This window comes from Hermetia illucens, chromosome 1, assembly GCF_905115235.1.
Source record: "Hermetia illucens chromosome 1, iHerIll2.2.curated.20191125, whole genome shotgun sequence".
Lineage (NCBI taxonomy): Eukaryota > Metazoa > Arthropoda > Insecta > Diptera > Stratiomyidae > Hermetia > Hermetia illucens.
Window position 1 is genome coordinate 187,071,715 of NC_051849.1, and position 25,307 is coordinate 187,097,021.

Here is a 25,307-nt window from a genome sequence, read left to right on the forward strand (position 1 = left end):
TTCCTAGAGGAGCTAATGAATACTGGAATACAAGTCCAAGGTTATGCTGACGGCATTGTTTTAATTTGTAGGGGCAAATATGAGAATACTCTATGTTATCGAATCCAAACTGGACTAACGGCGCATCAATCTAGCCTAAACCACCATATTACCATTTATAATACTTAAGTTTGAGCATCTGAGAGCTATAAGGTTACATGGCCTGGAGGTGAACGGGAAACATAGTGAAATATATGAGAATTACACTAGACCAAAAATTACTCTAGAATACGCATATCGGAAATGACTTGCAGGTCCATAGCAGGAAAAAAATGGAGTTGCACTTCGAAGATACTACTATGGATATACACTGCAATAGTAACGCCAATGATTACTCATGGGGTGTTAACCTGGGCAGAAAGAACTGAACTCAGCACACAAGCCAGGGAATTATAATACATAAACTCTAATAACTGGCTTGCGTGTGTAAGTGGAGCAATGAAGACATGCCAGGTCCTTTGTCCATCTGCACACATAGATACAGGCATGGAGAACGATCTTTAGGATGGCTGGGAGTATCAATTAGGCGGAGAGCTGCGTAAATCGTAGGAAGATTGATATTCTTTCCAAGCGATACCCTGAATTATTGATACCAAGGGATGACATGACAACGAGGTTTCACTTCGAACACACGTTGGAGTAACAGGACAAACTGGGAGAGCATGGCTGTGGCATACGGCTTAAACCAGCAACTGAATACTTGATATACTGACGGATTTCTCACAAAAGAGGCGCGAACACCGGGATCATTGTTCCAAGGAAAATATACTTTGAACCATTGGGTAAGCACACTAGCATATTCTAGGCGGAGATATACGATATAGACAGATGTGGCTAAAGGAACGGGGTTAAGACACTTAGGTGCTATCAGGTGATTTCTAAACTGGTATGCGAGAGACTCGCGCAAACCCAAGCACAAGGCACAAAAGGCTGTTTGAATCTCACCAAGAAGAACCTTCGGATGATAGTGGGAAGACTCACTGGTCACTGCCGACTAAACTATCACTTGGGAAAACAAGGAGACTAGGGATATCTACGAACACTGCCTATTATGTAACTACAGGTTCTCTGCAGGACGTAGAGAAACCTCCATACACGTTCTGGGACATCGAACGGCCGCTCGAAGTACCTGAGAGAGCGCTTGAATACCAAATGCAAAGTTGAAATTTTGGGAACTTGAGAATATATTAAAATTCTTGACGGTTGTAGGCTTGCTTAACATACTATAGTCAATAGGTACACTACAACCAGTAAAAGGGGCACACTAGTTCTTTAAAGATGGAGGGCAACTTCCTTTAATAGAATAATAATGAATAATAATATTAAAGAGAACCAAAGAAACAGTAAGAAAAATTTACTGTATTCCTGTACATCCTTCAAAGAGAAATAAACAACAGACTTTCAAAAAAGTTGCAAGTGCGAACTTCTTCTGAACAGAGGTTTTCGCTTTCATAGATATATATTTTGTACAGTAGTATGTTCGTTTCAACCAGTTTCCCCGAGTCAATCAAGCCAATTAATTCTCAGAAGTCAGCTTTACCACGACCATATTATTTTTTAGAGGGCGAACTATTTGATAAATTTTTGAAATTTATAATTAAATTTCAGATACAGGTTACCAGTAGGGTAAACTTAAACAAGTTAAGCTTCCGTTTAACTCCTTTTGTAAAGACAAGATCACTCACATACTCTCCATCTCCCAATCAAGATTCGAACCAGGGGCACAAGATTGAGAGACATGCGTGCAACCACCCCGATAGGAAATGAAGCTGTGACTTCTGCTTGCTGTTCAACGTGGTCAGTTTACAAAGTTAGGTAGGAAAACTTCACTTGAAAACTCACAAAAATGAACATGTTCACTTCATAATTATTTTAAACATCACATACTATTTTACATAGATACATATTTAAATAATAAAATTATACTCACCGAGCCACATACGGATGCTCGCAGGACATTGTCGATCGTCCTGACGTCACCGAACTATAACTGAATAGTGAATCTAAATCGTCATCTAAATATATATGCGGCGAATCTGGAGTAACTGGCGGTGTTTTGGGTGTTAATTTATTAGCTACAGGGTTACTACTGTAATTTGGTATTCTAGGCGTACGAATTGTTGAGTTTGGCGAGGCTTGAGTTGTTGACAATGTCGTTGAAGGAAATGCTGTTGCGGTCGTTACCGTCCCGTTGAGGCTCAAAGACTGTGAACAAAATAAAAAATAAAAACATAATCAGACCCAGGCTTAGATATAACTCGGAATATTCGCAAGCGCTTGTTATATTTTGCTTAAATTATTCTATTTTATGATATTTAGTATAATGAATGAGAAGAGAAACAACCTGGAAATTACATAATTAGACTACACATTTTCACGAGCTTCTTCAAGAAAAGTCCCGAAAAGATGGAGATAATAATAACACGAAAAACTACGCTTTTAACGAACAAGCATTCTACAACGGAAACTATATAATATCACCATCATTTCCTTCCCTCTTGGAACACTGAATGATGGCTTATTATAATTTCTTCCCAGCAGTTATTCACCTTTCGGTCTGCAAACTTATACTGTTTCTCTCATGCCCATTTTACAAATTACTAAAAATTAAGACGATTTCAATAATAATTATCTTTTTTCACACAATAACGAATTACGACATAACTGAATGCATCTTGGAAGTTGCTTTTCGAGTTCGCTTCGATGATGACATTATAAAAGGTACAATCTCAGTAATGCTCTGCAGGTATAATTTAGCTTCAATTCAGTTTGGTAGGTCATCGCAACTCAAATGATGCATCAGCCTTTGAAAGATGTATGTACTCGTATGTGGGTAACGGTTACATCGATGGACCAGAAATAAAGTGGCTTGCAATTAAGGTTTCCTTTTAAAAACAATGAATGTCATCTATGTTAGATACTTTTCTGGGTCAAACTCATTTAGGGAGAAAGTTAGAATTAGACTTCCCATCAAGTTTCTTAGTTAAAATTCTTAGTAACAAATTGGTGACAGCCTTTTTAATTTAAGTGTAAGTGGTCAAAGGGAGAAGGATGAGAGCGAGTCTCCCGCGCCTAGAAACGGGATAAATGGTACCAACTGGTCCTCGAGGTTGGGGGTTGGGTAGGGCTGACAACCCTACATGGACAACCGAAGTTACGAAGCCAGAACAGGAGCCTCGGACTGGACGGATAATACAACGACGAACCCGGCAATGACAAAGGAATAACGATTTGCGCATTGTCCCATGAAACGTGCGCTCCCTGTACAGAGATGAAGCTGCCAAGCAGCTACTCGATACCCTGTTCCAATATAGGGCTGATGTGACAGCGTTACAGGAGATGCGTTGAGCAGCGACCGATTTCCTGAAAAAGTCACTACACCATATATTATAGCAGCCATCCAGTAAACCAACCTAACGTTCAAGCCACTACAGAGGAGACTGCAGAGTCGAAGAAGGATACCTTCTACGAGGCAGTGGAACGAACCCTCGAAGCCTGTCCCAGATATGATATCAATATCACACTTGGGGATTTTAACAGCCAAGTAAGGAAGGAGCCCGTATTCAGGCGATACGTTGGTTCACATAGGTAGCAGATTATTCAATAAGCAGTGTCACACGAAATGGTTGTTGGAAGTACCTGGTTTGCGCGGAAAGCGCTCCACAAACATACGTGGGCCTCTCCAGAGGGGACCACTTTCAACAAAATTGACCACGTGTTGATCGAATGCCGTCCCTTTCAGCCTTGATGAATGTCAGAACGTATAGGGGTGCCAATATAGTCTCCGATCACTATCTCGTTGGCATGGTGTTCTGAGCTCGAATAACAACACCACCCAGAATCCCTTCTGACAATCAGGTGAGAGTTAACACTGAAGCCATCCACAACACAACCCTCCGCGGCACCTATAAGAGGGAAATGGATGCCGCAATAACCACAGTCAACAGAGATCCTGGAGATGAAGCATCAACAAATGATCTTCACAATCACCTGGAGAACGTTATCATAAATACGGCCACAAACATACTTGGCCCCAGCCGCAAAAAGAGTCGGAACGCCTAATTTGACGATGAATGTAAGCTAGCAACGGAACGGAAGAATGTCGCAAACCGAATAATGTTGCATTCTCAAAGAACGCGAGCACGCGCAGAGACTTATCACGAACTCCATTGAGCGGAGAAGCGACTTCACAGACGGAAAAAGGAAGCCTGGGAGAACCAACAAGTCTGTGAACTCGGAAAGTACCGGGAACAACGGCACCAGGCGCGCAAGTTTTACCAACAAGTCAGCAGAGGGAAATCTGATTTCCGACAAAATGGGCATATTGGAGCGATGGGTTGGGTACTTTGATGAGCTACTGAACAACCAGAACATCGGCGAGTTGGAGGTCCCGCCCACTGAAGACGACGAACAATTACTGCCACCATCAAGTATAGAAGAAACAGTCCGTGCAATTCATAGGCTAAAAAATCATAAGTCGCCAGGAGCCGATGGAATTACAGCCGAATTGGTTAAATATGGAGGCGGCCAATTACACCAAGTGATTCATCAACTTGTGCTCAAGGTGTGGGACAGCGAATCAATGCCTGACAATTGGCAAAGGGACATTATCTGTCTCATACATAAAAAGAGAGATATCCCACAGTGCAGCAATTATAGAGGTACCACGGTGCTGAGTACCATCTATAAGATATTCTCCGCTATCTTGCTAGGCCGGATAGCTCCATACGCCCACAACATCATTGGCCCATACCAAAGAGGCTTCACTCCAAGCAAATCAGCAACAAATCAGATTTCCTCTGTGCGGCAACCAATGGAAAAACTGTTGGAATATGGACAACAATTGCACCATCTTTTCATCGACTTTGAAGTCGCCTATGACAGCATAGCCAGGGTCAAATTGTAAACGGCCATGAGAGAATTTGGTATCCCAACGAAATGGATAAGACTGAGTAGGCTGATCCTGAACAATGTGCGAGGCTAGATAAAAGCAGCAGGATCACTCTCAAGACCATTCGACGTCAACAATGGTCTACGACAAGGGGATGCCCTATCATGCGTTCTCTTTCATCTGGCCCTGAGGTAAATGCAAGAGGGACGATCCTCTTTAAGTCCACGCAACTACTGGCCTATGCTGATGATAGGAGAATACAACTTTGAGACCGTTCATAATTTCTAGGGTTGTGGTGGGCGGGTCACTTAATCCGTATGGATGAGGCTGATCCAGCCCGGAAAATCTATGAGGGCAATATCTATGATAGAAAAGGAAGGCGAGGCAGACTCTACCTGGGGTGCAAATGATAGCATAGGTCAGGACGCCAGACAGCTTTTAGGGATATCGAATTGGTGGACCTCGGCGCGAAACCGGGGTGTCTGGAGTTCCTTATTAAGGTAGGCCTAGACCGGATACCGGTTGTTGCGCCGTTGATGATGATGAATGGCTAGGTAATCGGCTTATTAAATACTAGGGATGGGGATGTATTTATTGCGGAGGTCATAGTTTCAGGTGGATCCTCATTGCAATTGGCGGCTTCACCAAATCGCAGAATAATTTTTTGAGAGTCTTTATGGCGACCGAGTGAAGGCTTTTTCACTTGTTGAGTTATCGAGATGGTGGATTTCGACTTTAATACTCTTCGCAATAGGGTCTTGTTGTATTGGATGTCTCAAAGGATGTTTTACGTGAGGGAAAATAGGATGCGGAAATGAGAGGTGAGTGCCGACACGAGTTCGTTCCATACTTTCTGATTTGCTTCAATGTATGCAGGAACCATGTGATCCATGGCATCATTCTAAATCTTTTCGTATTGTGAAAGTTCGATGTGGAGCTAATTCCGGTGAATGAACGGCTCTACCGTATGAATTGGACAACTGTGTAGTATTATCACATCGTGGTCGCTGATAATAATAATATTAATCGTTGGCAATTGGATCCAATTGGATCAGGGCCTTGAAGTGTGTTAGAACAGCTCATTGAAGACCGTCACGGTAAACAACAGGATTACAATACCCTGTAAGATGCAATGTGATCAGCATTGCGCACGCCCGAGATTATTACCCTAATTTATTTTAGGTACTTATTCACAACTGGGTCGACTGGTACCCGATGACAAGTAATGATACAAATCCCACTGCCACAGCGACTTTCCGTACGATAGCTCTAACCACTAGTCTATCCGGACGTGGTCCAGAATGGGAAAATATTGATGATTAGGTGTAACAGCAAGACTGCTAAGTGTAAGTGGCTTTTACTTATACATCAAAAGTAGGGAGCGACGGGCAGAAATGGTATATACTACATGCAGTAAAACAAACGGTTAGGCAATGGTAGAATTAACAGCATTTATTATTTGTGTAGGATACCAACCAGGAGGTGCGTATACCTTTCTAGATTATTTGATTATTCTGGACCAGAATCTGTCAGCTCGGCGAGGTTGGCCCGCAAGCCTTTAGGAACATGTCGAAAGGGTCAAGCCATTGATTAGGGCAATCGAGGGATACGACGTATACCCAGCAGCAGACGGTTTCAATAGAGGCCGTAGTTACCTTAAGGATAGATGGGAAGTATGGAATTTGTCAAAGACGATCGATGCCCCGAGGAGATTAAAAGTTTAAGTATCATACCTAGAATAGTACCTGGTTAGTATGGAACAGGTTATAATTTCCCCTTCTGCTGCAAGATAGACAGGTATTGGGAGAGTGGGCTACATCAGAAAGTGGTCAGAAACATATCTGTGTTGCTTAAAAGAGCAATTCAATCTTAGCGTTATAGGGCGCTGTGCTATAAAAAAGATATGAAGACTGCGATTTTTTTTTCTGATTGATTGACTGATTACTGCGGGCTAAGTAAAGGCATGTCATGAGAAAAATAGAGAAAATCATGGTATCTGATTATTCCAGTCCAGTCATTCCAAGGGGATGTGAACGATCGACACGTAACAGTTAGCTACACTTTTCGGAATATAGGGGACGGGGGTTGAACTGCACAGGTAAATGGACGAATTTACGGTAGCGCTAATTGGATCAAGGATACGTCTGCTACTACCTCGATGTGGGCATGTGGGAAACAAGCCATGAAGGAAACAATAACATTCCCGGCAGCCGATTTTGTCATGGCGAAAATCCTCGGCATGTTTTCTTCATATCGCCGTACTTGTCTTTTGGATACTAGAGGAATGGAGGCAAGGGAGGGAAAGTTTTTTCCAAAGTTTCTTATTAGCCCCAATATGGAATATCTTCTATGATTGGCATCCCTATGTCATAAAAGGCAACGTTGATTGATTTTACAGACTACCTGGTAGTGATTGTAGTTCCGAAATATGCCGAGGAGACCGTCAACTCATGATTATGTTCAGCACTCGTAGAAAAAACAGTGCCATCAATATCCGGGTTGGTGATCACGATGTCGTATAAAAGTCAATCGTTATTTGGCTGGAGGTAATGATTGATGCCAAGCTAAGCCTCAAAGGGCGCTTGGACTCTTCGTAATAAAGGACAACAAAGGTTAGTTAATCTCCAGCAAGGGTTATACATAATTTTGGAGGGCTAAAATATTAAATCAGTTTTAGTGTTCAATACGAACCTGCATCCGCCCCTATAACACGGTTGCACATACAAAAACAAACAAATTATAGCGATCCCATAGGGAATTCATTACCGGCTGTAACCGATGTAATTGGTTTGATTAGAATTATGCTACTGGTCATTCCAAAGATATTTGATCTTATAGAGAAATTTCGTGTTCTGACAAGGATTGCCAAAAACGAGACAATGGAGAGGCTATAAAAAAGCGCGATAGTACCATTGTTAAGATTTTTATTTATTTATTTATTTATTTATAAAATGGACAATAAACAGAAAAAAATCCAATTACGTATTGCCCTCACCATCATAGTTTACACGTAAACCTAAAGTGCAAAAGAAATCCACGGGACCAAGCTGTAGTGTATTTATAACTCCGACATAGTCTCGGGATCGGGGAATGGAACTAGACCTCAAGCGCCGCAAAGGGCACACCTAAAATGTCAGCGTTACAGGTATTGTATGACGCGTTACGTAAAACCATATCAGCAGTGACGGAGTAGTCCATTAGGCCGGTAGGGATTTTGAAGAGGGTGCAAAGATCGAAGAAGATTCTACGTTATTGGAGGTAAGAGAGACGAAAGGAACAAACAATTATAGAAAGGGGACCAAATCATGGAACAATACTCAAGGATACTTCTCACGAAGGAGTTAAAAAGCATTATGCAAGGTTGGACCGAGATGAAATCAGTACAGAAACGCAGTATGAAACCTGACATTTTGGAAGCACGTTTGGTCATATCGAAGTAGTGGCTGTCAAAACGGAGTTTATCGTCGAAGGTTACGCCCAGGTCGTGGATAGAGTTCAGATAGGACAGAGAGCAACCATCAAGAGAGCAGGAGAAAGACAGTAAGAGCCAACTTATTAACTATGCACCAATGGACTAAAGTAGGCAGATTTGTCTGCAGGGAATCCATTGGGGGCGAAATAGAGGAAAACAGCTTGAGGTCATCGGCGTATAACAAGCAAGGACAAGTGAGGATAAAGGGGAGGTCGTTAATAAAAAATAAAAATAAAAGAGGCCCTAGAATGGATCCTTGTGGAATCCCAGAGGAGGGGGAAAAAGGACTAGAAGTGCAACCATCAAAGGAAACAGTATAGGATCGCAGGGAGAAGTAGGAAGCAAGCTGCTGTGAGTTGAGACATTTGGCCACAAAGTTATTGAAGTCTAGAAGATTGGTAGCAGTGGTTCGGGATTTTATGAAGTCGTGTTGCTCCTTAGCTATAAGGTGGCCGAAATGGGTGGTCAACCAGTCATTGACGAACCTCTCGAGGATCTTGGAACAGGATGAGAGGAGCGAAATTTACTACAATAACTTATTAATGGAATGCCCGGTTGTCTTTTACGTTGTAGATATCTTTAATGCTGGAATTTCAATAAATGCAGGCATGGTGCTGGCTATCAGATTCAATGAGCTAGAAAAAATGTAAAAGAAATGAAGTAGAAAAAAATACTGATTTTATATCCATATCTTTAACCATCATATCATGGTTTTGCTTGCGGTTCAAATTGTATTGAAATAACCATCTGCAATTCGAGTGAAGATTTCTTGAAATCTGAAATATGCATGTTAAGATGAAAAATCAAGAGTTACTCATAAAATACTAGGAAACCATAGAGGATAGGCATCAAACAACTCCAACAAGTGAAAAATAATCAAGGAGAAACGATTGACCATGCAATACCTCGACCCCGTAACGTGGCATGTGCTCTGTAATTGTCTTTACCATAATGAAAATGTGAATTTGATGTAGGTAATTGTGAAAGCACTCATGTGTATTTTTATACTAGAACACTAAATCTTAGACTTTAAGGCGATTCAGCTGACGGCCAACGAATCGTGTGTTGGAAGCAGGACAGGTAATCAATTTTTCGTTATAAAAATTTGAAAAAGCTGTTACCTAATTTAAAAATCAATGAAGAACTACAATCAACCTGAATTCATTGTTACCTAGCCGAGTTTGAAACAAACGTTACTTGCAACTTTTCTTCGTTACAGAATGTAAGCAAGTTAGCGCATGGTTATATTCACAAACTTGCTCAATAGTGGTATCGGCAATTCACCCAGGTCAGTAACCTCAGTTCTACTCCGTGGTAGTTCTCATTCTTTCAAATAGTTAAAACATCAGACACATTCATAAAGAACAAAATTCTAGCCGCTCAAATTTCAACGTTCCGGTTGCTTCTTTTTTGGTAAAACTGGTTGAAATTAATATAAAACATGTATGATTACGTAAATTAACTTAATTAATATGTTGTCTGCTCCAATTCCACTTGACCTACCTTACTCACACACGTGTACATTAAACTTTTAACCTGTGTCTTCTGTGACCCTTCACGAAACAGAATACTTAAAATAGATACACTTCAACCTAAATCTATTGCAGCAACGCAACCAAATATACTGGAGAATTTAGAGTTTAAGGAAAATCAATAGGAAACTGTTTATAGTCACATATTTTTTTCGATTTCTTTCCATCTTTTGTTCACTTCCCGTGTAAGGGATCGTTATCACGAATGGTGTCATACAACACACATAAAAATGTTCTTTTAATTAACGATATGGAAGCGCTATCACAACCTAATATTCTAGAAAAGTTTTCATTCCGCCCATCACTTTCGTCGATAACATATCCCTGCGAACTGAGCCGCAACCAACGAGTTTTATGAATTTTCCGGTACAACATGGAAAAGTGGAGCAAGAAAATTCCGCAATCAATGGCCCATTCTTTCTTTACATCTATTTTTCTATGCCGCATTTGTATCTACAACTATACCCAGTGCATTGCAATTCAACGTGATGACATTCAACCCAATTTCTTTGGGGGTGTAGTTGCGGTGACAACAAGAGTACCTACTCGAGGGATGGTATGAACAAACACTTCACGTTTCTTGGTAGCAAGCACTTGAAGTGTTACACCAAGGGGAAGCATATTTTCCGAATGAATTATGCATGCGACAAACTAAGGCACTTTCGGGAGACATATTAAATCTATTTTGTAGTTCTTCTCGATGCTATTTATAACAGAAGTTATTCTTTTTTGCGATTCAAAATCACACCCAAGTTCGATAAGAACCAAATAAATATACCCAAATATTTGGTGTAAATTAGTCTGAAAGAAATGAAGTGACTTTCGATTCGGGGTCAAATTTCACGTTCCTAGATTGATTGTTGGTTCAGTGGTTGTTACTTCTGAGTCAATGAAAACCGTCCCTTATTTGACTTCATTTGTTGAATTTATTTATATTAAATAAGAACCACATGAAATAGAAGAAAATCCAATTACATGTTTTGCTTAGAAGAAGGACGAAGTTGATAACGTATCCTACGCTAGTTCTAAGCGAGATAAAAATATTGGAAAATGCTAATATAATATCGTCACAATATAATCGATGACACAACAAACCAACTTGAATCTAGTCCTTAAAGTAATTTTAAGATCTACTGTTGGACACTTGCCGCCAAGCGAAAATCCTTGTGAAGGAGCCTAGGGCCACTAGAGCGGCATTTTTGTTGTCCCTTAAGAAGTGGGACATGAAAACCCTAGTAGGGCTTTTGACGGGACACTGCCCCTTAAACTACCATGTGGAAAAGATTGGGGTAGTGGTTTCGGCTGTGTGCAGCCAATGTAAGGAGGAGGAGGAGACTGCCCTGCACTTTTTATGCAGCTGCCCGGCATCCTCAGATCTCAGACGAAGACACCTTGGCAAGGTTTTCTTCAATGAAGAATCTGCACACTCTCTGCCTCTTGAGAATGTTCTCAGTGTCAGTGTGTCTCTGATGACAACTCCACACCAACTGACTTGATATGCCGCTACCTTTTAGTGCTAATAATGCTGCCCGACTGTCGGAACAGATTCGAATGGTGGGGCCCCACTATTTTTGTCGCAGACATACTTCTGGTGCCAATAAAATGGCATATACCACTGTGAACTCCCGGCCATTAGAAAGGCAAGTAAATTTTTTTTTCCTAGGTTTGTAGGACTGTCTATAACCTTTGCCAGGCGTCTGTTTGTCAAAAGGTTTAATTATCTCCGAGTTGCACGCTTTTTTGTAAACAACCAAAAGTGAATTTTACAATGAGTGACTTCGTTGAACAAAGAACTTACATTGGCGCTCAATTTTTTGGAATTTTTTGCATTGGTTCTTCACGACTTTTTTGCCAAAACCTCGACCCATATCACTCCGCAACGACCGTATTCGCCTGATTTGGCTCCGTACGACTTCTGGCCATTCAGCAAACTCTAAAGACCAATGCGGGGACGCCGTTTTGTCACAATTGAGGAGGTAAAAGCCGAATCGAAGAAGGTCTTGAAGGCTATACCGAAAAAAGACTATTCCCACTGTTTCCAGGACTAGAAAAAGCGTTGGCAAAAGTGTGTTTTATCGGACGGGGATTACTTTGAAGGGGGTTAAATTGATTTGGAAGAATAGATAAATAATTTACAATATATCCGCCAGGAATATGTCTGTCACTTTTCCCGAGGAGTCGGGCCAGTTCCATAATCGGATTCCCCTAGAACCTAAATATTTGACTTTGTTAGTGCCAGCTGAATTTCCACCCTTGTTAAGGTAGGTAGTTCCAGTAGTCCAGTCTTCTTAGCGTTCACCGTGAGTCCATTGCGGAGGTACCAACTGTGGATGTTATGCAGAGTTGCATTGAGGCGGTTACATACTGTGTCCGCGAACTTACCGGTAATTTTTATAGCATGATCGTCAGCAAATGCTTGTGTGAAGGCTTTTTTGTATCCATTACCAGGAACTATAGCAGCGGAGAGAGAACCCCTCCATGTGATTAAATGCGGTTCGATTCCATGCCACCTCATAAATTAATTGCCGCGAATGAGGCATAATTGAAGGCACCTTCGATGTCCATGAATGCGCCTAAGGCATATTCTTTTCCGAACATCGCCTTTTCAATTTTTGCCGTGAGTTCATGGAGTACTGTCTCCGTGGATTTGTCTTTCTGATAGGCATGTTGCCTATGGTGAAGTGGCAACGCAGGAATGTGTGTATCCCTTACGAACCGATCTGCTAGTCTTTCTAGTCCTTTTAGTAGAAAGGACGTTAGATTGATCGGTCGGAAGCTTTTTGCGTCCATGTAGACGGTTTGGGAATAAATACCATCTTTACATCACGCCAGTTAATTGGAATATAAGAATGTGCTAGGCACGCACGATATACGAGTATATTCCGAATATCTATACCCAGAGCATCCATTCAGTCTTCAGCGCAGAAATGATGCCATCCGGACCTACAGACTTGCATCTATCATACATCTACCTCTTTTGCATGCCAGATTCCAATCTCTCGCTTGAGGACTGTATGCACCTGTTCGCCCCGAGTTTAGATTTGGATGTTGCCTGGGAAATGAACTTCAAGCAAATTATTTGCCGTCTCTTCATCGCTTTCTGTGTAAACGTAAATAACCCAGCTTCTGGCTGCGTTCTTTAACAAGAATCCACTTCGGCCTTGAGGTTGCCTCAAGAGAGTTAGTCTCCTCGCATCCAGGTTATTCTAGACATTAAGTTGTTCTAGCACCATTACGTCTTCTTCTGGAAGCCAGTGGAAAGACTTTTTGAACTATGACAGCTCAGAAACTCTTTCCAGGGTTGGTCACGCACCCTCCGACACATCATTGAGGGAGGAGCAGTACTGCCTGAGCCACCCGTTCGTGTCTTCCTCGGTAAGGTTTAGCCGTAACATTTTAGGGTATACACCTACCTACCGCATTGTTGCCTTATGTGTCGAAGAGTTGGTAGGATAGGGTAGTCCATCAGGAGAAATTTTTTTTTTTATAAAAAAGGAAAAGTTTTAATAGAGAAATGACGCCTGAAGAATAATGTTAGAGAAAACCAAACATTCTGGAAGCACAATGACGATATTGAAGAAGTGATAATCAAAACGAAGCCTTTCCTTATGCCCTCACGCCTTTAAATCAGCTCAGATATGATATTGATTGTCCACTGATGGATGCGATGGACAGGGACCGGTTTCCTGGAGAAGTGCCGCTACACTATATATTATAGTGGCTATCCAGTAAACTATGTGCTCGGAGTAGGTTTCTTAGTTAGCCAAAAAATGAAAGCTGCTGTTATCGGTTTTGAAAATATAAGCGAAAGGCTATGCCCTCTGCGTTTGCGAGGCAAGTTTAGAAATATAAGCCTCATAAACGTTCACGCCCCTACAGAAGAGACTGCCGAGTCGGAGAAGGATACTTCCTACGAGGCAGTTGAGCGAACCCTCGAAGCCTGTCCCAAGTATGATACCAAAATCATACTTGGAGACTTCAACATTCAAGTAGGGACGGAGCCGGTATTCAGGCGATACGTTGGCTCCCATAGCTTACATAAGGACACCATGATAATCATGATAACGGACTGCGGATTATTCAGTTAGCAGTATCATACGAAATGGTTATTGGAAGTACCTGGTTTGCGCGGGAGCGATCCATAAACATACTTGGGCCTCTCCAGGCGGGACCACTTTCAACCAAATTGACCTCGTGCTGATTGAACGCTGCCATCTATCAGCCTTGATGGATGTCAGAACATATAGGGGGGCCAATATAGGCTCGGATCACTATCTCGTTGGCATAGTGCTCCCAGCTCGAATTACGACACCACCTACAATCCCCTCTGACAATCAGGTGAGAGTGAATACTGAAGCCATTCACAACACAGCCCTCCGTAGCACCTATAAGAGGGAAATGGATGCCGCAATAACCGCAATCAACAGAGATCCTGGAGATGAACCATCAACAAATGATCTTCACAACCACCTGAAGAACGTTATCATTGATACGGTCACAAAAATACTTGACCCCAGCCGCAAAAAAGTCGAAACGGTTGATTTGACGATGAATGTAAACTAGCAACGGAACGGAGGAATGCTGCATACCGAGTAATGTTGCATTCTCAAAGAAGAAATTTATCACGAACTCCGTCGAGCGGAGAAGCGACTTCACAGATGGAAAAAGGAAGCCTGACAGAACCAGCAGGCCTGTAAACTCAAAAATTACAGGGAGCAACCGCACCAAATGCGCAAGTTTTAAGCTCAAGTCAGCCGGATGAAGCTCTATACACCTCGATGCTCATCCTGCTGAGACAGAGAGGAAAAATTGAATTCCGACAGAATGGACATATTGGAGCGATGGGTTGAGTATTTTGATGAATTGCTCAAAAACCAGACCATCAGCGAGTTGTAGGTCCCATCAAATGAAGACGACGGACGAATGCTGCAACTACCAAGTAGGGAAGAAACAGTCCGTACAATCAACCGACTTAAAAACCATAAGTCGCTGGAATTACAGTCGACTTGGTTAAATATGGATGCAACCAACTGCACCAAGCGGTACCTCAACTCATGCTCAAGGTGTGGGAGAACGAATCAATGCCTGACGACTGGCATGATCTGTCCCATACATAAAAAGGGAGATGTCACGCAGTGCAGCATTTATAGAGGTATCACGTTGATGAGTACCATCCATACGATATTCTTCGCTATGCGGCCAGATAGTCCCATACACCGAGAACATCATTGACACATACCAAAGAGGCTTCACTAATAGAAAAACTGCTGGAATATGAACATCAGTTCCACCATCTTTTCATCGACTTTTTAGCCGCCTATGATAGCATAGCCAGGGTAAAACTGTACACGGCCATGAGAGAATTCGGAATCCCAAAGAAATTGATAAAACTGACTAGGCTGACCCTGACCAATGTGCGAGGCCAAATAAAAGAAGCAGAATCGCTCTCGAGACCATTCAACATCAACAACGGTCTAAGACAAGGGAATGGCCTATCATGCGTCCTCTTGAACCTGGCCCTGGAGAAAGTGATTCGCGATGTAATTGTAAATGCGAAAGGTACCATCCTCTTCAAGTTGACCCAACTACTGGCCTACCACACACAGCTATGACGATGAAATCCGCGCACGTTTGTTGACAGCAAACAGAGCCTATTCCAGCTTACAAAAATTGTTTCCCTGGGAACGTCTCACGCTATGGTGAGCTCTTACTGTACAAGACTGATTTTGCCAGTCCCTATATATTGCTAGAAGATCTGGATTCTTAGTAAGAAAAACTGCCAACAGCTGACCAGGTTCGAGAATCTGCCGAAGAATTTTCGGCTCCCTACATGAAGACGGACGATTCCGTAGCCTACATAACGACGAAATCTATCTTAAAAGGAAATTTGAAAGAGAAACATTGAAACACAATTTCCCATTGTATCCAAGCTGATATTACATTCACTTTAAAAAACATCCCAGAGAAGGTCTTCCGATGCTGAAAACATCGTCTCCAGAAAAAAATCCACGCAGAAGGGTAAATAAAAGGGGTAAATAAATAGCCTTTTATGAACTTTTTATAGAATGTATCTTAGTAGTACCAGCGGTAAGATACAACCTTGACCATCACCACTTCAAACAAATTTTTCGGAGATTTTACGTCAGAGCAGTACGTGATACTTTGCGATATGGTGCAGGCTCCATCATACTCCACGGTCGATTCTTAGCAATAAGCTTCCGAATCTAAATTGCATTAATATTGTATATAACGTCGTCTACTTCCCTACACCAGTGAAACTTCGCGACATACTCCTTTTTTTAAGACACCAACTACACCGCGTTGGCTCGATCTCACAAGATATTTGGTTTCTAACGAACTGCACTCGGAACAGCTATTTAAGCCTTAAACTCCTGACGAATATAGTTCGACGTCTACATCTGCGTAGTTAGACCGATTTTCTGAGGATCCTCTGAGGCAGCCACCAACTTAGCGCTCACCACTAGGGACAAGGATGATAACTAGTTGCCACTAAAATTCACTGCATTATAATTGAAATCACCGAAAATGGTGTATCTACTTCAGGAACGCACGTACCTCGTTTAAAATTCACTACCCGAACAAGGTATTGATACCACAAAGTGAAATAACGAATGAAAAACTGGTAATAGGTATCTCCATTTTTGCTTAAAACTACAGTTCTACCCGCCTATGTTCGTATTTGTTTAGAATTTAGATAAAGTATGTCCTTCCAGCAAAAACTCGCGACGAGTTGATAGCGGAACTCAAAGGGTTATAAAATTGTGGAAAATTCAATTAACTACACATACAATTGATGAATTGGAGATACATTGCAAAAAAAACTCCAAAAAGAGTATTCAACCTTGCAGTCCCCAACTGAATAACCAGTTCAGTACTGGGAACCAGAGTTACATGCGTGCAGCCTTTTGCGCCACTACTATAGAGGATATGTATATATATATATAGTGAAATATATAGGATGAAGGTATGTAGTTATCTGATTCTCATGAAAAGCAGCTAAACTGGACAACCACTACAAAATTAATAATTGATTTTATTTTAAATGGGGTAGCCAAAAAGTTGTTAACACCACACTGTTCTTTACTAACATCCATAAATCGAAAAAATAGTCCTAGCCGTGTATATAGTATGTACATAGATAGTATAAGATGTAAGGGACCTTCTTTTGCTTTCTTGCTTCCAAGAAGAGTTCAAGTGCATTATTTAAGATACATAAAACACGAATAAATTAGATTAACCCACTTGTAAGATACTAAAAATATTACCTAAAGTAGATGCCACTGTTTTCCCGTTCTTCCTTATGGGTAGGTGAATATTTTCAGGAGTTTTGTAGGTGTAGCATTTAAATCTAATGGTGGTACTCGAGAATTCTTGGAACTTTGCCCAATGCCAACCATGATATAATCATCACTTTAATATGTACGTGCTTCTCATTTCTTTCATCTTAGGATTCTCAACAGGAGACGGTATACAATATTGAAGATAATAAATGTGACGTAAATTCACGATACATATTCAAAAATGTCTATCCACGGTCGTAGATACATACGTTTGTTCTTATTTCAGATACTAGATACAATTCTGTGCATTTAAATGTCCTTGAACTCACAGTAATTTTGGAGGTATTACTATTTGTTTTTGTATCAAACTTTCAATTAGGGCAAGCTTTATAGAGTAACAACAAAACTAATTTATCTCACTATTCAGCTTGGGAACCATTATTCACCTTGAAATACAAAAAAAGATACACAGTGCACTGACTTGACCAACATATAAAGTTAAAGTTTCAACTGTTTTCAATAAAGTTAAAGGGATGTAGTACGTTTGAACAAATCGATAGCTGGTATGAATATAGTACGTATGTCAGATGAGGGCGATGAATGGAGGAATAGGAGAAAAATATGTTGACACTTACCATTCCATGTGATTCCCGTTTCACTATTGAAATCCTGCTTCCGGCTCCTGAATCCACTGCATCGCTTCCACTCTTCGAGCCTGATTTACTACTATTATCACTATTTCCCGCGGAGTCCCCATTAAGAGGATCCTTTGGTAAACTAACACTACTTGAATCGGCCGTGATTACTGTTAAAGAACGAGAACTACTCAGGTCGCGTCTAGGACTGAGGCCGGCGCTCGTTGATAAACCATACGAAGCAAGTTGACTGCCACTTTTCCAAATGTCCTTCTTGTTCGCATCAAGGCCCTCACTTCTTGAAAACTGAGAGGAACAATTGAGAGCGTTCGTTGATGATGTTGTTGTTGTTTTCACCCCACTAATAGGGGTGGTGTTGGTATTGTTTAGTCCGTTCTGGCTTCCACGCAATCTCAATGAGACGGAACGTCGAAAAGGACCGGGAGATGGCAAAGGGATACGCGATTGAGTTGCCGCTACTCCGCCGCCACTGTCGTCATTATCATGCAAAAAAAGATTACGTCGACTTGCTGTGGGTGTACTTGTTTTTGACGTCATCGTTTTAGAATAAAGATATCATATGCAATTTTCTGCATAAACAAAAACGCAATTTGTTTTTATAATAGGATGTAATCTGGAAGGAAAAAGGAGGAATGGTTAGAAAAATAAATTTATATTTAAATATTCTATTTCTAACAACATTCAAAATTAGCCTTCAATTCGTTAGGGCAAGTATAATTATATGGTTTCAATATTCTTCGATTGTATATGTATCTATATACGTACACGAGAAACAGCAAGAGTCATGGAAGTAGGTTTGCCAGTGGATAATAGCAAGAATCCACCCAAAAAAATATAGAAGATAGTCATGAGTTTCGACGAAGGCACCCACTGCTACTATAAGAGAACTAGGTCAAATAGTTATCCATGATTTACAACAATAAATGGGCGCCACTTTCATAATTTCTGATTAGAGGATGTTTATACGATACCTTATATCACATCGCATGTGCTTATGAAGTTCTGGAGTAGTTGAAATTGTAATTAATGAAATTGAAATAAAATTTTTCAAAGATATAACAGGATCATATATAAATTAATTGAGTATTTTAAAAACAATGTTGAGATATCAGCAGCGTAAATTGGATATAGTTCTCTGAGGAAGCCTGAAAATAACATTTTTAATTGAATGCATCCGATATGACCATGATTGATACTCAAATGCAGCCAGATCGAAGTGGGTGTATTCATTAGAGAGAGAAGGAGGTTTAAATTAAAAATTAAAATCGATTTAATGTCTGTCACACCCGATTTACTCGAAAATGGCTAAACCATTTGTCACGAAATAGTAAGAAGGTGTGGTGTTGAATGTGAGGGGGTATGAAATTTCTTTTCACCAAAAATGATAATGTGAGGTATCAAATGAAAGCGCTCAATTAGTACTTTTCGAAAATTATCTTTCTTCTGATATTGGGTGAAGCATAGAGGAGTTAGGGCTCAAGATATGTGCCCCAAATTGTGGAACAGGGTTCGTTCTCAGAGCCTATCAAACCAAAAAACATAAAAAAATGACAGCGATGCATCTCAACAAAATCTAGGCCTCAAAATACATCCAGTTCTGATATCTGCACAAATAAAGTTAATAATAGTATATTAGCACATTTTAGAAATTTACCTGGCAACCCCCCTTAATTTCATCGTAGAAGTACAAAACTTGGTGTTAGTGTAAGGGATAAGGCACAATTTGGTCAAGTTTGGAGAAAATCCAGCTATTATTAACAAAGTTATAGAGGGTGAAACTTTGCAATTTTCTGTGAATTTCATGCATTCTACAGTGTATGACGTCATCATCACATATCAATTGGTCAATACAACACACAGTGAGCTCATATGAAAGAAGAAGTTTTAATTTATTAGTCAGTTGCATGTCAATATGAATTACTCGAGACAGACATATGAAGGTATATACATGCGAAATTTGCAGGTAATATCTAATTCAGATAGATATATTTCTACATTAAATCAGCGGCATTCAATATACGTACTATATATTCACATTTATATGCTTTTGTGCACGAAGTAAGTCGGGAGTATAGGTACGATCAATTTATATACGCGCATATATATGTACAGTATTCGGTAATAGACAGTTTGTTTTTTTTAGGGTGAGGGTAATATTTATGTTTGCTTGGAAAAATATGAAAGGAATATGTTGAATTTGTAGCTATATACGGATGGAAAAATTTGCGTAGAAGTTTTTCACATAAGATGAGCACAATACTTTTACACCCGATGCGCGAGCTCTGGTATTCCGATTCGTTTAATTTAGTACAAAGAACGACCGCAATTTCGTCCAGAGCAGAAGCAAACATCACCCGCTGCCTCATCTCTGCCCTGCAAGCATGAATATTATATGTATGAATTTTACAATAGCCATAATTCTGCGATTGCGTCGCATAAATGAAGCGCCAACTACTCAACTCATTAAAACATTGGTACAAAAAATTGAAGAGACCTAATCGACGAGGGGGGGGACTAAGATCGTCGTGGAGAGTGTATATCAATCAGTGAGAGTGAATGCCATTCCCTATCCCTCTCTTAAATCTTCCTTACACCGCATTATGCGCAAAGATTTGGGTCTTCACCCCAACAGGAGATTCGTCTCTGGCGCACAGGAGATTCCTTCCCGGCGCAGGAGATTTGTCTGCCAGCGCATTGCTTAAATTTGTATAATGAAAGAAAAGCATTGCATATGTTTGGCATTCTTCGACTACTTGCGCATGAAAAATTTCGTGCATTCACTCTGGTGTTAGTGGAATGTATGCGATGGAGTGCATTGATGTACTGCCACGTGGTTGCGAGCACATACCAGCATGTATCATAAGAATTCAAGCAAGCGGCACACTGCCGTCGACACATATCAATACATGAATCACAAGGGCATCGGCCAGTTAGCTATCTCAAACCTACCCCGCAAATACGTAATGACTTTCCATGCTCCCTAAAATCTTGATTTGCTCCTTCTGAATGTAGTCTTCTTACTCTACCCCTACAAGGTGCAGCTGGTTCAACGGTTGATACCAATAGGTGGGGCCGACAGGCTTAACACACATGTTCACCTTGACTTCACATTAGCGAGCGAAATTGCCAGAAACCAACACATAAACACAAACCACTTCCTGCACAGAAAGTCACTGTTTTGGTCGCGATATCGGCACGAGAATTAATTGGCACGTACTTTCTCGACCCGGTTATTTGTGAAAATTTTATGGTGGTTATGCCTATACCGCAGGTAGAGTTACTTGTGGGCTCAACAGTTGCGATATTGGTGTTAGATATACTTCGCATCCACTGGTATGAATACTGAACCTGCACTCAACATAAACAGTACCGCTGTGTCACTCATGACTCTGATTATGGTGTCCAAATCAATCCATATCCGAAAAGGACCGTGGAATTTCAGTACACGGCAGGTACTCACGTAAACCGCCCTCCCCCCCACCCCCATTCAGTCCAGTTCTATAAGATTTTGTTGGCACATACGTTTAACATACACCGGTTGTTCGTGAAAATTGATATCTGGACGATGTGACATATACTGGTGTCCAGTGCGAGGCTCCTTTCGTGGCTTCGTAACTTTAATTACTCCTTTGACGGTAACCCAGCCGTGCATCCAACCATATACTCGTGGATTAGTGGAGAAACAAGAGCGGTCGACTAAAGGAGAATAATACCCAGGAGACCACCAGGTTCCCAAAAAAACATGAAATTACCATGTAGTGTAGGGACTTAGGTGAGGTCACCTCTAAAGTAGAAATTTGCACTGCCTTAGCAGATTTGGTCAGGTTCCACAACTTACAGGGGGCGTCTATTATAACCCTTAGAGAAGGATATGGATGAACAGAGGCGGCTACCAGCCGAGGCAACGTGCAAGGTGCTGGATGTCGCAGAGAAGGTCCGCATTGGATAGGTACTCTAAGTGGATCTTACAGACCAGATCTCCTTTAAGAGATGATTTAAGTGTCCTCTGATCCACTGTGCAGGGCATACGCAAATGCGGTTGATCGGTGTGACCGTTGCATACAGTGTGGGAAAAAAGATCATATTACGCGGAAATGTGACAAAGATCCCAACTGAATACTGTGCGATGGAAAGAAAGACGGAGCTGCAACTCGCTATAATAAGCAAACCCTATAAAAACCATAACAATAATGTGTGGTTAGCCGATGCTACAGGTGGTGCGCTGACCAAGCCATACAAGAATGTATGAGGCAGCTTACAACAGGATTCGTATGGGCAAAAATAGACGGCATATGTTCCTCTAAACATGACGCTCACAAAATTCCGAAATACATTAGACTGATTGGTCTTTGAAGCGAAAGCACGGAGACAGGCAGTTTTTTTTTTATTTGAAGAACAAGGTAAGCAGTTGGTGACGTGCACACCAAGAATGAGAAGAATGCCAGGTTGGTTTGCGAATGCAAACATTTATAAATGTGTCGGAAAAAGCCTTCCATATCAAGCTATGTTTCGCGACGACATGCGACTCATTGATGAAGAGGTGCTATTCCTTTTCCAGTTCAAGGACTAACTGCGGATGGAACAGTGAACTGTCTGATCTGATGGGCATGTCATCGGGCCAGGTGACGTGGCTGCAATACTCCCAGTAACGACGAAAAAAATCCTGGAAGTTTGCAATAAGTTGGCAGACCAAACAAAGAGATTGTGTAGTTTTTGAAAAGATGTTTGGTGGATGGGTTCTTTCCTGAGATATTAAAACATTAAAAGTTAGCGTTGTTACCTAGACTGGTAAACCTCTTCCTGGTCTATTGGAAACCGATGCCAGCAATAGATGAATATTGCTGGAACAGATAGTATATAATATATTGCTCCGGGCTGTAGAGAATCTGGGAGGCTTATCAGAACGAAATCAACCATCGACGAGATCAAACTGGTTATTGACTAAGCTGGAAATACAAAGCACGGCAAAGGTAGTACTAGCAAATATTGCGAAGTGTTTACCCTTTATATGCCAAAAACGTTTTTGCTGACGATTGTTGTACCCAGTTACTTAACTGCGCCCGACGACAGTTATCTATCAGGAAGAAGGTTTTGGTACTACAAATACAATGGACCCAGGAAAAATATTCTCTCCACGAGTGTTGCATAAGACTCTGTGATAGGACTACTATTATAGAATATCGTGTTTAATGGTATTCTCGACGTTCCAATTGCTATCGAGACCACAATAGTGAGTTACAGCGATAGGATAGCGGCGACTGTTGTAGCCAAATATTTCGCGGATGCGAAGTTGTGTTCATCCGAAGCAAACAATGATGAGCAAGCGGGTCTGGAACTCGCACTGGACAAAACAGGACAGGAAACGACTGCTCGCATCCAAATGGGGAACCGCATCATCGCTTCAAATACCTTTGAGTGATAATAGATGCTAGGTTGAACTTCAAGCAACATTTCCAACACGCTTGCATTAAGGTGTCTAATTCCCAGTGGAACCCGGCTTTAGAACCATCACAGCCGAGCGGCGGCTTAGGCAGTAACCAAAGTGATAACGCTCGGCATTTCGACCAGCGAAATGACTCGCATTTATTTCACGGGAAATGACAGACATCGTAAATACCAGTATACGTTTAAACTGGACAGCTAAGCTGACTAGCCTGGCTACAACAATTTTCCGCGGAGCTAAATTGTTCCAAATTCGTAAAGGAAAGGAAAATTATAAAAAAGACACATTACAACATTACAATTGTGTGCCAAAAGAACTTCAATACAATTAACCACATGGTGGGGCAGATTCCACTAGGTTGAATGAGGTAGAGGAGGCCAGAAAGGCGCTCTTACAAATGCAATCGACAGACGAATCTCCCCAAGAAAAATCTTGGGATTATAGTAGGAATATTTCCTTGTCACTTCAGGCTAAATTATTAATTGGGTGAGCTGGGGATATGTACGAACACTGTTTGCAAACTCTGCAAGGAGAATGACGATACATCCACATATGTTCTGGGACAGTGTCCGGCACCTGTGCAAAGTAGGTTGAGGCACCTAGGAGAATACTTAATTCCAGATGCCAGGTTGAAATACTTGAAAGTAGGGAACATAATGAAGCTCCTGTCGTTTGTAGGCTAAAACGGCATACTATAGTTAATTGGTATAGTATAACCAATAAAGGAATACAATAGTCCCTTTAGGACGTCTTCATAGTAAAATTCTAATACCAGAGCGAAGAAAGACAAATACGATGATCTAATGAAGTCATCAAATTGCATAGACATAAGAAGAGAATCCATTTTGATGAGACTCTAACGAACATTGACAATCACAACATCAAACCAGCACTAAAGTAATGAGACCACCTTAAGATGGCTTTGAAGCACTTAAATTTAAGGGTAGGTGTATGGTAAAGTACATCCTTATGCTGGTCCTACATATGGAGCGAAGAAAAACTGCCAAATAACTGGTATAAAAGCTTTATTCACCCTATCCATAAGCAAGGCAATAAACTGATATGCGGAAACTACAGAGGAATCTCTTTGCTATACACCTCCTACAAAATATTCCCAAAAATTTTGGCGAAGAAACTCAATCTCATGCTAGAAACCTAATTTTTGAATATCGAAGCGATTTTAGGGCTAGACTATCTAGAATAGATCAACTATTTACGGTGAAGTTGGTTTTTGAGAAATGCTAATAATATAATGTTGGCGTCTACCAAATATTTGTAGACTTTAAGAACGCGAACGACGACATTACTCACTCAGCACAGTTCAAAATATTACTAACATTTGACATTCCAGCGAAACTAGTCCGGCTCGATGACGAGCATGATTACTAAAATGCGGATTCAAAATTCAGTAACTAACCCATGTGTCAAGGTCGAAATAAGAAGCCGACTAGTCTCTATACTTTTCAATATATTGATTGAGCATGTAATCAGAAAGCCCCTCATCAACACCAGACGGACACTACTATTTACATAAGTCTCGGTGTAAAAGAGATTCTGGTAAGCAGCGAAGATAGTCGGGCTTAGAATAAACGGAAACGAAACGAAGGTGATGATCAAACCTGGAAAAGGAGGTCAATTCAATTTTTTTCAGCTTTTTCAATTGAGTAATTTTTGAGAATGGGCCTTTGAAGTAATCCACCCTTCTTCTCACAATCAGTGTCAAAACTAATACCTGCTTCGGAAAGTATTAATCGAGACCTTTCCTTTGTTACACTATATGAATATATGGCATTTAGTGAAAATCGATTATGCACCCCTGTATCTCTAGGTGTATTTCACCCCATGGAGGTTCACAATTCCAACCTTTTTACTGAATTTCGTATCAACCACTGGCGCCGTTTCTGTGCATGGACAGACAGACAGTAAACCGATTTTAATAAGGTTTTGCTTTCAATAAAACCTCAACAAACCGA

General features: G+C 40.9%; 1 protein-coding gene across 6 annotated transcripts in view; it reads right to left on the reverse strand.

The window, feature by feature from the left end:
- Positions 1-25,307, reverse strand: part of LOC119654770 (uncharacterized protein DDB_G0280205) — a 110,590-nt gene that overhangs the window by 20,632 nt on the left and 64,651 nt on the right. For 4 of the 6 annotated variants that reach the window (XM_038060347.1, XM_038060315.1, XM_038060323.1 and 1 more), the window contains exons 2-3: positions 17,871-18,504; positions 1,970-2,244 (exon numbers count right to left, since the gene is read on the reverse strand). In XM_038060347.1, the coding sequence (XP_037916275.1) occupies positions 1,970-2,244; positions 17,871-18,428 (833 nt within the window). In that variant the 5' untranslated portion in view covers positions 18,429-18,504. Of the gene's footprint in view, positions 1-1,969; positions 2,245-9,905; positions 10,249-17,870; positions 18,505-25,221; positions 25,224-25,307 lie in introns of those variants that run through there. The other 2 variants (XM_038060331.1, XM_038060356.1) reach the window with 2 other exon arrangements.